The 14,107-nt window shown below is 63.3% G+C and overlaps 1 protein-coding gene across 1 annotated transcript in view; it reads left to right on the top strand.

Annotated features, from left to right (window-relative positions):
• The window catches only part of CHLRE_02g141606v5 (uncharacterized protein), a 32,016-nt gene extending 18,103 nt beyond the window's left edge, over positions 1–13,913 (top strand). The window contains exons 33-52 of the mRNA XM_043060099.1: positions 173–365; positions 949–1,530; positions 1,741–1,974; positions 2,294–2,400; positions 2,657–2,786; positions 3,150–3,290; positions 3,639–4,017; positions 4,442–4,644; positions 4,848–4,967; positions 5,416–5,817; positions 6,346–6,642; positions 6,926–7,159; positions 7,774–7,884; positions 8,230–8,635; positions 8,998–9,253; positions 9,798–10,395; positions 10,636–10,800; positions 11,305–11,435; positions 11,836–11,929; positions 12,229–13,913. Coding sequence (XP_042927865.1) covers positions 173–365; positions 949–1,530; positions 1,741–1,974; positions 2,294–2,400; positions 2,657–2,786; positions 3,150–3,290; positions 3,639–4,017; positions 4,442–4,644; positions 4,848–4,967; positions 5,416–5,817; positions 6,346–6,642; positions 6,926–7,159; positions 7,774–7,884; positions 8,230–8,635; positions 8,998–9,253; positions 9,798–10,395; positions 10,636–10,800; positions 11,305–11,435; positions 11,836–11,929; positions 12,229–13,143 — 5,698 coding nt within the window. The 3' untranslated portion in view covers positions 13,144–13,913. The remainder of the gene's footprint in view (positions 1–172; positions 366–948; positions 1,531–1,740; positions 1,975–2,293; positions 2,401–2,656; positions 2,787–3,149; positions 3,291–3,638; positions 4,018–4,441; positions 4,645–4,847; positions 4,968–5,415; positions 5,818–6,345; positions 6,643–6,925; positions 7,160–7,773; positions 7,885–8,229; positions 8,636–8,997; positions 9,254–9,797; positions 10,396–10,635; positions 10,801–11,304; positions 11,436–11,835; positions 11,930–12,228) is intronic.
• The last annotated feature ends 194 nt before the right edge of the window (positions 13,914–14,107 follow it).

The raw sequence follows: 14,107 nt of genomic DNA, 5'->3' as shown, positions 1-14,107 counted from the left end.
CGCTGTGCTGCCCATGGTTGCCAGGCTGTACACGGATATCCAGAGGAGTTATGGCCTACACTTTTGTGGTCTCAGTGGTAACTGAGCTGTACACTGCTGCAAGTTCTTCCAACTCCTCGCCCTGAATTCACCCACCCCATTTCCCAACCATCTTTGCGTCCCCGCGCCACAGCACCATCTTCTCCGCGCTGGTGGACTGGTGGCTGAAGAAGTACAACTACCAGGCGGGCGGTGTGGCGCGCTTCGCCAAGCCGCTGGTGGCAGCCTCGCTGGAGGTGTACGAGGCGGCGCAGCGGGAGCTGCTGCCCACGCCCGCCAAGAGCCACTACACCTTCAACTTGCGCGACGTGTCCAAGGTGTTCCAGGTGAGCTGCTGCGTGGCCGCGGGGGGGTGGGACCTGTGTACAATATCATGATCTTGGGGGCCCTGGGATACCCTTGTAGGAACTGAGTAAGCTAAGCCCAGCCCGGCAGCGTCTATGTACATGTTATGGCTACCTCTCCACGTAGTGCACTTGAGCTTACTCGATTCCTACAAGTGTGTTTTGGGGGGCTAACGTAGGGCGGTTTTGGGTGTGTGGGCACGGGTGTGGGGTCTTGGCGCGACGTGTCCAATGTGTTCCAGGTCAGCTGCTGCGTGGCCGCGGGGCTGGATAGCGTGGCTGGGTAGCGTGGCTCGATAGGGAGGGGTGGTATGGATAGATAGCACGTGTGAAGCTGGGTAGTTGCTTGCAATGGGAGGGCGGCTGTGGGGGGTTTGCTGCTTGCATGGGCGCTTGTATGTGGAGTTCTTGTTGCGGGGCCTTGTGCCCACGCACACGCTTCACCTCCATGTGTTTTCTCTCAACACACGCACAATTATGTTTTGTCCGCCTGACCGCCTGTGGCACTCCACACAACACCCACAACCCGTTCCTCCCAACCTCATGTGCTCCCAACCTCCCACAGGGCATCACCAAGGCCGCCGGCAACGTGGAGGACGGGCTGTCCATCACCAAGCTGTGGGTCCACGAGGTGCTCCGAGTCTTCTACGACCGCCTGGTGGACGAGTCGGACCGGCGCTGGATGGGCGCCACGCTGGCGGGGCTCGTGGAGCGGCACTTCAAGGAGAAGATGAGCAAGGTGCTCAACCTGGACAGCAGCGGTGACGTGGCGCCCGAGCAGATGGTGACGGCGCTCCGCGGCCTGGTGTTCGTGGACTTCATGGTCCCGGGCGCCGACCCGCGGGTCTACGCCGAGGTCAAGGACCCCGGGGCCATGCAGCGCGTGGTGACCGAGTACCTGTCCGACTTCAACGCCACCTCGAAGAAGCCCATGAACCTGGTGCTGTTCCGCTTCGCGCTGGAGCACATTGCTCGCATCTGCCGCATCATCACTAGCCCCGGCGGCAACGCGCTGCTGGTGGGCGTGGGCGGCAGCGGGCGGCAGAGCCTGACACGGCTGGCAGCGTTCATCCAGGAGTACGAGGTGTACCAGATTGAGATCAGCAAGACCTACTGCAAGACCGAGTGGCACGAGGACATCAAGAAGGTGCGTGGCTGCGTAGTAGCATGTCGTGTTTAGGAGGGGATTGGCAGTTACTTGCAGTACAAACAGAAGGCATGTAATAGCCCCTAAATGTCGTACTGTACGTCTGCCCATGTACATGCAAATTTGAGATTTGCTTGCTCCCATCCCTCTAACGGCTCACCTTGACCCCTCTTTCTCCTCTCCCCCTCCCTCCTCCGCGCCCACACGCAGGTGCTGCGCATGGCGGGCGAGTCGAACAAGCGCGTGGTGTTCCTGTTCAGCGACACGCAGATCAAGGAGGAGGGCTTTGTGGAGGACATCTCCAACCTGCTCAACACCTACGAGGTGCCCAACCTCATGCAGAACAGCGACCTGGCGGCCATCTTTGAGAACATCCGCGCCCGCGCCAAGGTGGCAGGCATGGATGGCGGCCGCGACCAGCTGTACAACTTCTTCGTGCAGGAGGTGGGGCAGGGGGGATGCGGGCACGGGGGGGGGAGGGTTGTAAATAGCAGCCCAAACTAAACCAGGCCAAGCCAGGCTAGCGGGGTGAAGCTGGCACAGGCACAGGCACAGGGGGCGGTTGGTTGTTGATACTGGGATGTGGTTTGGTGCTGAAGTCAAGGATGTGAAAGAGGTGGGTATGCGGATGGCGTGGTCTGACCTGGCTTGGACCTGCCTGCTAGCAACAGGACGGTACATGGGTGAATGCGGCTTGGAAGGTAGCTAACACACTGCATTGCAACAACTTGCGGGTGCGCCCTCACTCTCGTTCTTCCACCAGGTGCGGCGCAACATGCACATCGTGCTTTCCTTCAGCCCCGTGGGCGACAGCTTCCGGGAGCGGCTGCGCAAGTTCCCCTCGCTGGTCAACTGCACCACCATCGACTGGTGAGTCTGTGCGTTAGTCTGGGAGAAATTAGTATGTGCGTAGCCTGGGGGAAAGTGAGTATGTGCGTTGATCTGGGGGAAAGCGAGTCTGTGCGTTTATCTGGGAGAACATCGCTCCGACCAGCAAGCCAACGGGCCCCACTAGAAGCGAGCAGCACCCCATGCTCGCTTAATCGCCCAAGCCTGGAAAGGGCCCGCAACCGCAACACCAGTCCAGACCAGACCGAACTAAACCACGTGACCGGTCCGCACGCAGGTTCACCAAGTGGCCCACGGACGCCCTGCACACGGTGGCGGAGAGCTTCCTGTCCAGCCTGGACGGCATGGAGGCGGCGGTGGCGGCGCAGCTGCCCAGCCTGTGCGTCATGTTCCACCAGAGCGTGCAGGTGCGCAACGCGGGGGGTGCGGCTAGGGGATGGGGGAGGGAGTTGGGGGTGGAGAGCGGGTTAAAATTCATGTTTAGATCAGGAAGGGGGCGGGGAGCGTGCGGGCGTGCGATCTGTGGCAAGGGTTGGGTGGGTGGGTGCAGGTCTGCAGGTGTGCGGTTTGAGGGCGGCAACACCAGCACCATGATGGTGTTCCACACCGATCACGACCTCTCGCAATCACGGCACCAGCACCGGCCAGCATTGATCCCCCCCGACCTAACCACACCATATGCAAACACGGCACCGGTAACCAACCAACCCGGGCCACCATCACCCTCATCACCATCATCACCTGCGTCATGTGCGCGCGCGGCGACGCAGGAGCTGACGGACCGTTTCAAGTCCGAGGCGCGGCGGCACTACTACGTGACGCCCACCTCCTACCTGGAGCTGCTGCTCAGCTACAAGTCGCTGCTGGGGCGGCGGCAGAGCGAGGTCATGACCGTGAAGCGGAGATACGAGGTGCGGGCGCTTAGGTGGGGGGGGGGGCGGAGGAGGGATGGCGCAGGGGTGACTGGGAGGGGCGGCACCGAGGGGGGAGAGGCGGGGCAGAACAGCAGCGGCGGAAGAGGGACAGGACCAGGAGCATGATTCGGGAGGTTGGTCAGCAGTGGTGGTGTTATGCCATGCGCGTGCGCGCGCGTGCCCAACGTGTTCCATTCCTACGCACTCGCTTGCGTGCGTTGGCTCATTCTCGGGGCCCTCACCCTTGTGCCCGCCCTTGCCGTCTTCCTCTCATCATCTTTCTTCCTCTCATCCCCTCTTCCTCTCACCCCCTCATCCCCTCCTCCTCTCTGCCTCTTCCCACAGATCGGCCTGGACAAGCTGCAGGTGACGGAGGAGAGCGTGACGGGCATGAAGGAGGAGCTCATCGCGCTGCAGCCGCAGCTGGAGGAGAGCACGCGGCAGACGGAGGCGGCCATGGAGGTCATCAGCAAGGAGAGCGTGGAGGCGGACAAGGTTAAGCAGGTGGTGTCCAAGGAGGAGGCGACCGCCAGCGCGGAGGCGGCCACGGTCAAGGCCATCAAGGACGAATGCGAGGCTGACCTGGCGGAGGCGCTGCCGCTGCTGGAGGCGGCGCTCAAGGCGCTCGACACGCTCAAGCCCGCCGACATCACGGAGGTCAAGGGCATGAAGAGCCCGCCCGCGGGCGTGCGCCGCGTGCTGGAGGCCATCTGCATCATGAAGGGTGGGTGGCTGCTGGGGGGTGGGTGGTTGGGTGGGTGGGAGGATGTGGTCAGGCGGTGATAACATGGGGCATGGCCGCATGGGGCAGTGAGGGATGGGGTGTTGGTAGCTGCGAGGCCTGCTGGCACACACGGCGTGCATCTCGTTGTTAACTGCATGGGCCTTGCCTCACCACGAACTGCTCCGGAGACAGACGGGCGCCCCCCACCCCCAATTTGAACTTGTGAGTTATTCCTCCGTCCTCCACATGGACTGCTTACCCCCGACTGCGTACCTCTGGACGTCGGCACTTCACTTCATATTTGATACACACCATCCCATGGATGGCTACCCCCCCACCCACCCACCACCACAAACACAAATACACGCACACAACTAACGCCCGTGTTGAACGCGCCGCACGCGCGGCCCTGTCACGTGCGCAGGCGTGAAGCCGGCCCGCGTTAAGGACACGGCGTCAGGCCGCATGGTGGACGACTACTGGGAGGCCTCCAAGAAGATGCTCATGGAGTTTGACTTCCTGGACTCGCTGCGCAAGTTCGACAAGGACCACATCCCGCCCGAGGTCATCGTCAAGATCCGGCCCTTCGCGCAGGACCCCGAGTTCCAGCCCAAGGTCATCGAGAAGGTGCGAGCAGGGGAAAGCAGGAACTGATTGGAACGTTGCCAAGCCACCATCGCTGCTTATCACCTCGTGCGCACATCACCCGTGCGCTGCGTGCCATGTTCATGGACCCCGGTCATTGATGCGCGGTGCTCCCGCCTCAACTCATGACCCCTGCCTCGCTCCTCACTCCTCACCCCCGCTCTGCCCCCCCCCCCCCCCCGCAGCAATCCGTGGCCTGCGCCGGCCTGTGCTCGTGGGTGATCGCGCTGGAGAAGTACGACAAGGTCATTAAGGAGGTGGAGCCCAAGCGCCAGAAGCTGCGAGAAGCCGAGGCGCAGCTGGAGGTGAGGGGGTTGGCCGGCCTGGTGGGGGGAGGGAAACCTCCCGTCATGCTGCGACATCTGCAGCTTGCTGCTTGCTGAGTGGATGCACCCGGACTACGGCATCCAGCGCCCTACCAGCCCCGCCGTAGGCCAAGGCAACTCTGGCAACATTCTGACATGCCCGCATCTCCCGGCGCTTGCACCAGCCTCAAACCCGCCTCCTCATTCCTCCTTCCCTCCCTCCCTCTCCCGGCGTCACCCACCGCCCCCCTCCCTCCCTTGACTACTTTTACTCATTATCATGCATGCCCTCTACCGCCCCCTTGCCTACCGTCTACGACTTCCCTAACTAACCATGAATCTCCCCTCCCGCACCTCCCGCCCCAGTGCATCCTGTACCGCTTTTCCAAACATCCTTGCAACCCCCCTCCCGCCCCATCCCACCCCCCTCCTCCCCATCCGCCCCCAGGTGGTGATGGCGGCGCTGCGCGCCAAGCAGGCGGAGCTCAAGGTGGTCATGGACAAGCTGTCGCGCCTGGACGCCGACCTGCAGGAGAAGAAGCGGCGCAAGGAGAAGCTGGAGCACGACGTGCACATGTGCACCGTCAAATTAGAGCGCGCAGAAAAGCTCATCAGCGGGCTGGGCGGCGAGAAGACGCGCTGGACGGCGGCGGCGCGATCCCTGGGCGAGCAGTACGTCAGGCTGACGGGTGACGTACTTTTGGCGGCGGGGCAGATTGCCTATTTAGGCCCCTTCACTGCGCTGTACCGCTCCAGCGCGTTGGGGCAGTGGGTGCAGGAGTGCCAGCGGCGCGGCGTGCCGTGCGCCGACCGCTTCAAGCTGGAGACGGTGCTGGGCGACCCGGTCAAGGTGGGCGCATGCGCGTGTATTTATGTGTTGAAAAAACAACAAAACGAAGCCCGCCCAGCCCGCCCAGACGGTGTATGTATGTGTGTGTGTGTGTGTGTGTGTGTGTGTGTGTGTGTGTGTGTGTGTGTGTGTGTGTGTGTGTGTGTGTGTGTGTGTGTGTGTGTGCGGGTGGGTGGGTGTGGGTGTGTGCGGGTGTGGGTGTGTGGGTGTGTGGGTGGGGGGCTGGATTGGGTGGGTGGGTGGGTGGGTGGGTGGGTGGGTGGGTGGGTGGGTGGGTGGGTGCGCGGGCGCCTGGGCAGGTTAGGAGCCAGGGGAGAATGGGAGGGACGCCTGCTGGCACGGCGACTTGCGAGGGGTAGCCGGCCAGGCACGCACATGGCTGCCCGGTTCTGCCCTTGTGTGCCCCATCCCTCCACCCCACTATACTCTACTGTCTACCACTTTCTTGACTGATTATGAATGTACCCCCACCCCCCCACCCCCCCACCCGCCCACCCCTCTACCCCTCCACCCCTCCGCCGCCCGCAGATCCGGCAGTGGAACATCTGGGGCCTGCCCAAGGACGACTTCAGCTCCGAGAACAGCATCGCGGTGGACCAGGGCCGGCGCTGGCCGCTGTGCATTGACCCGCAGGGGCTGGCAAACAAATGGATCCGCAACATGGAGAAGGAGGCCGGGCTGCAGGTCATCAAGCTCAGCGACGCCAATTACCTGCGAACGCTGGAGAACGCCATCCAGTTCGGCAAGCCGGTGCTGCTGGAGAACGTGATGGAGAGCCTGGACGCATCGCTGGAGCCGCTGCTGCAGAAGCAGACGTTCAAGCAGGTGGGTGTGCGAAAGCGAGCTGGCTAGCGGGCTAGCTAGGTGGGGAGCTGGCGAGCTAGCTAGCTAGGCGAGCTAGCTAGCTAGCCGGACGGCGGGGCTTTGGCCGCTGCACTATGATCGCTTCGCCAGTCCATACCGCACTCACCGAGGCGTCTCCTTCGACCCTTGGGCGCCTGCCCTCTTCCTGATCCCACACCCTTCCCACCCATCCTACCCATCCTTCCCACCCATCCCTCCCTCCCTCCCACCCTTGCACCCCTCCCTCCCTCTCACCCTCCCTCAGGGCGGCGCGCTGTGCATCCGGCTGGGCGACTCCACGGTGGAGTACTCGGACGACTTCAAGTTCTACATGACCACCAAGCTGCGCAACCCGCACTACACGCCCGAGCTGTGCACCAAGGTGTCGCTGCTCAACTTCATGACCACGCCCGAGGGGCTGGAGGATCAGCTGCTGGGTATTGTGGTGGCCAAGGAGCGGCCCGACCTGGAGGAGGAGAAGAACAAGCTCATCCTAGTGGTGAGGGGGTCTTTGGGGGTCGTTGGGGGTGGTAAAGGTGGTGGGTGCGGTGCGGGTGGTGACGGTGGTGGTGGTGGTAAATGTGGTGGGTGCGGTGGTGGTGAGGGGTCGTTGGTAGTGGTGGCGGTGGCGGTAAAGGTGGTGGTGATGGAATGCTGCTGGGGTAGGGGGAGGGGGTCGTTGGGGAAGGGGAAGCGGAGGGGGTTGTTGGGGAAGGGGAAGGGGCTGGGGAGGGGGAGGGGGCCGTGGACTGGCGCACGCGTCTGCCAAGCCGCGTTGGGCCGGGCCGGGTGACGGCGGTGGTGAGCGTGCGCGGTTGGTGACGCGCACCCTTGTGGTGAGGTGGTGAGGGGTGGCGGTGGCAGTGGCGGTGATGCAGTGCTGGTGTTGGGGATGCAGTGCTGCTGGGGTAGCGGTGCGGGGGACTTACCATATGGTAGAGCTGCGGGGACTTACCATATGGTGGAGTTGCGAGGAGTGTACGGCATGGTGCTGGCGTGGCACGGCACGATGGAAAGATGCAATAGGGGGCTGCGGGGCTTCCTCTCGCACTCAGAATGTTGCTCACGCATGCTGCGCCTGCTTCCCTCATACCACGCCAACACACCGCACAGGGCGCGGAGAACAAGAAGAAGCTCAAGGAGATCGAGGACGAGATCCTGCGAGTGCTCAGCAGCAGCGAGGGCAACATCCTGGAGGACGAGGAGGCGGTCAACATCCTGCAGGTGCGCGGTGCTGGCGGTGCTGGGGGGGTTTGAGTGGTGGTGGGAGTGATGGTAGTAGCGGGATATGGCAGACACCGTCGCACATTCTTAGTGGGCTGTGGGCGGGACTGTGGTGGGTTGTGGCTGTCATGGCTGGGCAATTGGGCAGGCATGCGCACGCAGCCACTTGCCCACCGTACGTCCGCTCCCCGCCGGCTGTACGCTTACTGACCCCGTGTGCGCCTCCCGCTCCGCCCTCTCCCCCCCCCCCCCCGTACCTGGCTACGACTTCACTTCGTATGTAACCCCCCGCCCCCGCCTCCTCTTGCGCACCCTCCTCCCCCCGCGGCCCCCGCCCGCCCGCAGTCCTCCAAGGTGCTGTCGGACGAGATCAGCGAGAAGCAAAAGGTGGCGGACGTGACGGAGGCAAAGATCGACGAGGCGCGCGCCGGCTACAAGCCTGTTGCACACCACTCATCGCTGCTCTACTTCTGCGTAACCGACATGGCCAACATCGATCCCATGTATCAATACTCGCTGCGATGGTTTGTGGATTTATTCGTTCGCGCCATCGCCGACAGCCAGCGAAGCGACGACCTGGAGGATCGCCTGCAGCTTCTCAACAGCTACTTCACCTTTTTCTTGTATCAGAATGTGTGCCGCTCGCTGTTCGAGAAGGACAAGCTGCTCTTTGCGTTCGTGCTGGCCAGCAAGTTGCAGATGGACGAGCACAAGATGCTGTCGGAGGAGCTGAGGTTCATGCTCACGGGAGGTGAGGAGGGGAGGGGACGGGCGCGAGGGCAGCTGCACACGTGGCAAGGTCGGGCTGGCTTGGGTTGAGCTGGGTTGGGTGCCTCCACGTGCACCGTGTGTCTGTGCGCTTTTTCCAGTGAGTCCCGCCCATCGACTCAACCCCCCGCCCTGCCACCCCCACAGCCCCAACCTCCGCCCCAACCTCCGCCCCGCCTCTGCCTGTGCTCCGCTAGTTTTGCTTTGTTTGGTTTAGCCTGGGCTGGTAAGAACAATCCAACCTCCGCCCCCACCTCCACCTCCGCCCCACCACCTCCTCCTGCCCCCCCCCCTTGATCTGATCACGAACGTAACACACCACCGCCTCCTCCTCCTTCCCCCCAGGCGTGGCGATGGGCGACCTGCCGCTGCCCAACCCCGCGCCCGAGTGGATCAGCGAGCGCATGTGGGGCGAGGTGTGTCGCGCCTCGGCGCTGGGCGCCTCCGACACGTGGGCGGACCTGGCGGAGCACGTGGCCGCCAACACGGAGGCGTGGAAGCGGATCTACGACTCCCTGGAGCCGCACACCGAGCAGCTGCCGGAGCCGTGGCACTCGCGCCTGGACGCCTTCCAGCGCATCATTGTGCTGCGCACGCTGAGGTGGGCCGGATGGGGTGTGGGCCGGATGGGGCCGCCGGCGGCGGCGGGCGTGGGTGTGGGTATGGTGGCGGGTGCGGGTGAGGTCGGGCGGTTATGGCGGCGGGCGTGGGTGTGGGTGCGGGTGCGGGCGGGCGCATCATTGTGCTGCGCACGCTGAGGTGGGTGAGGTCGGGTGGGTATGGTGGCGGGTGCGGGTGTGGGTGCGGGTGTGGGTGTGGGTGCGGGTGCGGGCGGGCAGGCATGGTGGCGGGCTGGGCGCCGCATGACAGGCACAGCGACGCAGCAGTAGCCGGCAGCATTTTTAATGGGAACAACAATCAGGTGCATGAGCATCGCGCCTGGCATTTCCGCGAGCACACGAGTAGGAGCGGACAATGCTAACCCGGCTGTGTGTTAAAGAGCACAAGGAAAACATTGCGCAAAGACTGTGTGTGTTAGAATACGAAACGAAAGCCCACCCAGACGACACCGGAGTGGCTGACCGATACCTGATGCTGGCTGTCTGTGTGTGTCCATGCGTGCGCCCTCCGTGTGTGCCCTGCAGGCCCGACAAGCTGATCCCGGCGCTGACGCTGTTTGTGGCTGACACCATGGGCAAGCGCTTCGTGGAGCCCATGCCCTTCGCCATCGAGCCCTCCTTCAACGACTCCGTGGCTACCTCGCCGCTCATCTTCGTGCTGTCGCCGGGCTCCGACCCCATGGCCTCGCTGCAGATGTTCGCGGATGACAAGGCCATCAAGATGGAGAGCGTCAGCCTGGGGCAGGGGCAGGGCCCCATCGCACAACGCCTGGTGGAGGCGGGCATGGCGGAGGGCTACTGGGTGGTGCTGCAGAACTGCCACCTGGCCAAGAGCTTCCTGCCGGCGCTGGAGCTCATGTGCGAGACTCAGCTGGTGGAGGGCAAGGTGCATCGCAACTTCCGGCTGTGGCTCACCTCCTACCCCTCGCCCATCTTCCCCATCTCCATCCTGGAGAACGGCGTCAAGATGACCAATGAGGCGCCCAAGGGCCTGCGCGCCGGCCTGCTGCGTACCTACATGTCCGACCCCATCTCCAACGCCGACTTCTTCACCGGCTGCTCAAAGGACGCCGAGTTCCGGTCCATGCTGTTCGGGCTGGCGTTCTTCCACTCCATCGTGCAGGTGGGAAGGCGCCAAGGGGGGCAGCAGGGGAAGATACGGGGGGAAGGGCAAAGGGAAAAGGGGAGAGTCAGCGAAAGGGAGAGGGAAAGGAGGAAGACGCCGTACCAACGTACCAACGTACCACCGTCAGTCCGCTTGCTCACACACCGCCGCTCCGCCGCCACTGAGCCCCCGCACTGCACTCCTGATTCCTCATCCACTTACCACCATCACCACCACCAAACACTGTAAAAAAAACAGGAACGGCGCAAGTTCGGCCCCATCGGTTGGAACATTCCGTACGAGTTCAACGAGAACGACCTGCGCATCAGCGTGCGGCAGCTGCGCATGTTCCTGGACGAGTACCCCGAGATCCCGTACGACACGCTGTCGTACACCGCCGGCGAGTGCAACTACGGCGGCAAGGTGCGTGCGTGTCCGTGTGGGTTGGGTGTGTGTGTGTGTGTGTGTGTGTGTGTGGTTGGGTGTGTGGGGGGGGGAGGGTTGTAAATTCCAGCCCAAGCTAAACCGAAACCAACTAAAACGACGGGGTGGGTGGGATGGGTGAGGATGACGGATGGCTGTGTGTGCTGTGTTTGCTGGCTGGAGTGTGGGTGCGGGTGGGTGCTTGTGTTCAGGGGCTTGGGCGCGTGGGTGGGTGTGGTCGGGGGAACGAATGGGCTCGGCGCCCGCAGGCTCCGGGGTCCTGCAAGAGTGTTGGGCGGTGCATTGCCAGCAGGCCACTGTAGAGGCACAGGCTGCAACCCACGACTGCGCCCCGGGCTCACGTACCCTCGGCACCGCCCCTCACCCTCACCGCCCGCCCCCAACCCCTGCTGCCATGTAACTCCCCTGCTTGTATCGTGTTCTCAATTGTTATAACATTGCAACCCCCAACCCGCGCGCATGTGCCCCGTCCGCCCCACCCAGGTGACTGACTCACACGACCGACACACACTGATGACGGTTCTGGCCACCTACTACACCCACACCATCCACGAGCCCGGCTACCGCTTCTCCACCTCCGGCACCTACTACCCGCCCGCCTACACCAGCTACAAGTGAGCGAGAGCCAGCAGCGCAGCAGGCGGGCCGTGTGTGTCGGGTCGTGTGTTGGGTTGGGTTGTGCGTGTGTGCGCGGTGGTGTGTAGGGAAGCTGTGGTGGAGGGGGACCCATGACACATCCGGGCATGAGCAAGGACGTTTGGGTTTTTCCACTGCCACAAGCACGCACACACACAGACACGCACGCAGCATGTGTCACTCACACTCACGCCCCCACGTGCGCTCCCGGCCTGCCCTGCTTGGGGTCCAGAGCAGGGTGTCCCTCTTGGAACCAATGCAATCAAAACGCATGGAGGCATGAACATTGTCTCGAGGTTGCTTGTCCATTGCCCACTAAGCCCACGCCCGTCTCTCACGTTCAATTATGCGCCCCGGCCTGTCCCGCTTCGCGCGCAGGGGCTACATGGAGTACATCAACGGACTGCCGCTGATCTCGCAGCCCGAGGTGTTTGGGCTGCACGAGAACGCCGACATCACCAAGGACCTGCAGGTGGGGTGGGGGGGGGGGGTGGAGCGGGGCTTGTGGGAGGGAAGGCGGGGTGGGGTTTTAGATACCAGCCCAAACTAAACCGAACCCAATGCAAGAGAGCGAGAAGGAAGGGAAGGGAAGGGAATAGAAGGGAAGGGAGCGAGGGACGAGGGATGGAGGGACGAGGCAGGGAAAGAGGGAACGAGGGAGGGAGGAGGGAGGGAGCGAATGAGGGGAGGGCCAACCACACCCAACCACGCCCAACCGCACCAAACACCATCCTCAACCCCCAAACCCGCACACGCACACCGCCCGCGCAGGAGACGAACCTGCTGCTGGACAGTCTGATGCTGACTCAGAGCCGCGAGGCCTCCGGCGGCGCGGCGTCGTTTGAGGCCACGGTGGGCGAGGTGGCGGGCGAGGTGCTGGAGCGGCTGCCGCCCAATTTCGACATCGAGGCTGTGGAGCGGCGCTACCCGCAGGACTACTACAACTCCATGAACACCGTGCTGGCACAGGAGCTGGGCCGCTTCAACACGCTGCTAAGCGTGGTGCGGAGCAGCCTGCAGAACCTGGGCAAGGCGGTGAAGGGCCTGGCGCTCATGAGTGCGGAGCTGGACGGCATCGGCCGAGCGCTGTACGACGGCAAGGTGCCCGCGGCGTGGCTGAAGAAGTCCTTCCCCAGCCTCAAGCCGCTGGGCGCGTACGTCAAAGAGGTGCTGGAGCGCGTGGCGTTCTTCCAGTCCTGGGTGGAGGACGGCGCGCCCACCGTCTACTGGATCAGCGGCTTCTTCTTCACGCAGGCCTTCCTCACCGGCGCCAAGCAGAACTACGCGCGCAAGTGCCGCATCCCCATCGACCACATCGACTTTGACTTTGAGGTGCGCGACGGCGCCGGCGACGTGGACGCGCCGCCCGAGGACGGCGTGTACTGCGCCGGTCTGTTCCTGGAGGGCTGTCGTTGGAGCTCCGACCTTCACGAGCTGGATGAGAGCGAGCCCAAGGTGCTGTTCACGCCGCTGCCGCCCATCTGGATGGTGCCGCGCGAGATCGCCAAGTTCTCCAGCTTCCCGCACTACCTGTGCCCCATGTACAAGACCACCGAGCGGCGCGGCGTGCTGTCCACCACCGGCCACTCCACCAACTTCGTGCTGGATGTGAAGCTGGCGTCCAGCAAGGACCCCGCGCACTGGACCAAGCGCGGCGTGGCCCTCATCACATCGCTCAACGATTGAGGAGTGGGCGAGTGGGCTGTGCTGGTGTGTCGGTGTGATGGTGTGTGATGGTGTGTGTGTGTGTGTGTGTGTGTGTGTGTGTGTGTGTATGTGTGTTTGTGCTGGTGTAGGTGTGCACGTATGGTCATGATTGTTGAGAGCGGATGCAGCTAATGCAGCATGCATCAGCGGGGATAGATGGAAGCAGCCGCCGCGGCCGCAGAGGGCAGCGCGAGGGCTGTGTTTGGCGGCGGAAGGCGGGGCGGGTGGGTGTCCGCGCTGGACGTGCAGAATGTGACTGTGTGCGGTTTGTGTCGGTGACGGCGCCAAGCGGCTACTGCCAAATGGGATAAGGGCCCTGTGCTCGGGTTTTGGGCGGGTGCCCAGCAACACGTGGGACGGAACGGCATTTGCAGAGGTTTGGCTGCCTCATTGGGAGTCAGCAGACCCTGCAACTATGGGGGCTGCGCTGGGAGCAACACACTGCTGGGGGGAATGCAGCTGAGGCTTGGCCGGGCTGACGCGTGCGAAACAGTGTGGTGGTTCGTGCTTTCCACAAGTTGGTATGACTGCCTGTGACCTGATGGTGTTGGCCACGACGACTGTACGTGATTCCAAGATGACTAGAGGCTCATGTGAATTGACAGCGCAAGGGAAATGCGGCATGAATGGGTTCAGGTTTGCGGGTAGTAGGAGATTGAAAGAGCAGAATGCGCTCGGGAACGGCGTTTCAGGGCATACCGCATTCGTACAACGTCGTCCATAATGCATGCTTGTAAACCTGGCGCCTGTACTGTCTATTTCCCTGGTAAACAGTGTTGGCTTGCCCCTTCCCCCGAAGGGGGAGGGACAAAACCGCAGAAGCCCTTGCGGTCGCATCGAGTTCGCCGCTCGAAGAAAAATGTGCAGGGCCAGGGGAGGGGGGAGGCGGACCAGGGCCAGAGGGGTGCTCCCATTGAGTGGTGCAGAGTCTCGACGGGGGAGG

Source organism: Chlamydomonas reinhardtii, chromosome 2, assembly GCF_000002595.2.
Source record: "Chlamydomonas reinhardtii strain CC-503 cw92 mt+ chromosome 2, whole genome shotgun sequence".
NCBI classification, from domain to species: Eukaryota; Viridiplantae; Chlorophyta; class Chlorophyceae; order Chlamydomonadales; family Chlamydomonadaceae; genus Chlamydomonas; species Chlamydomonas reinhardtii.
This window is presented reverse-complemented; position numbering and strand designations above follow the sequence as displayed.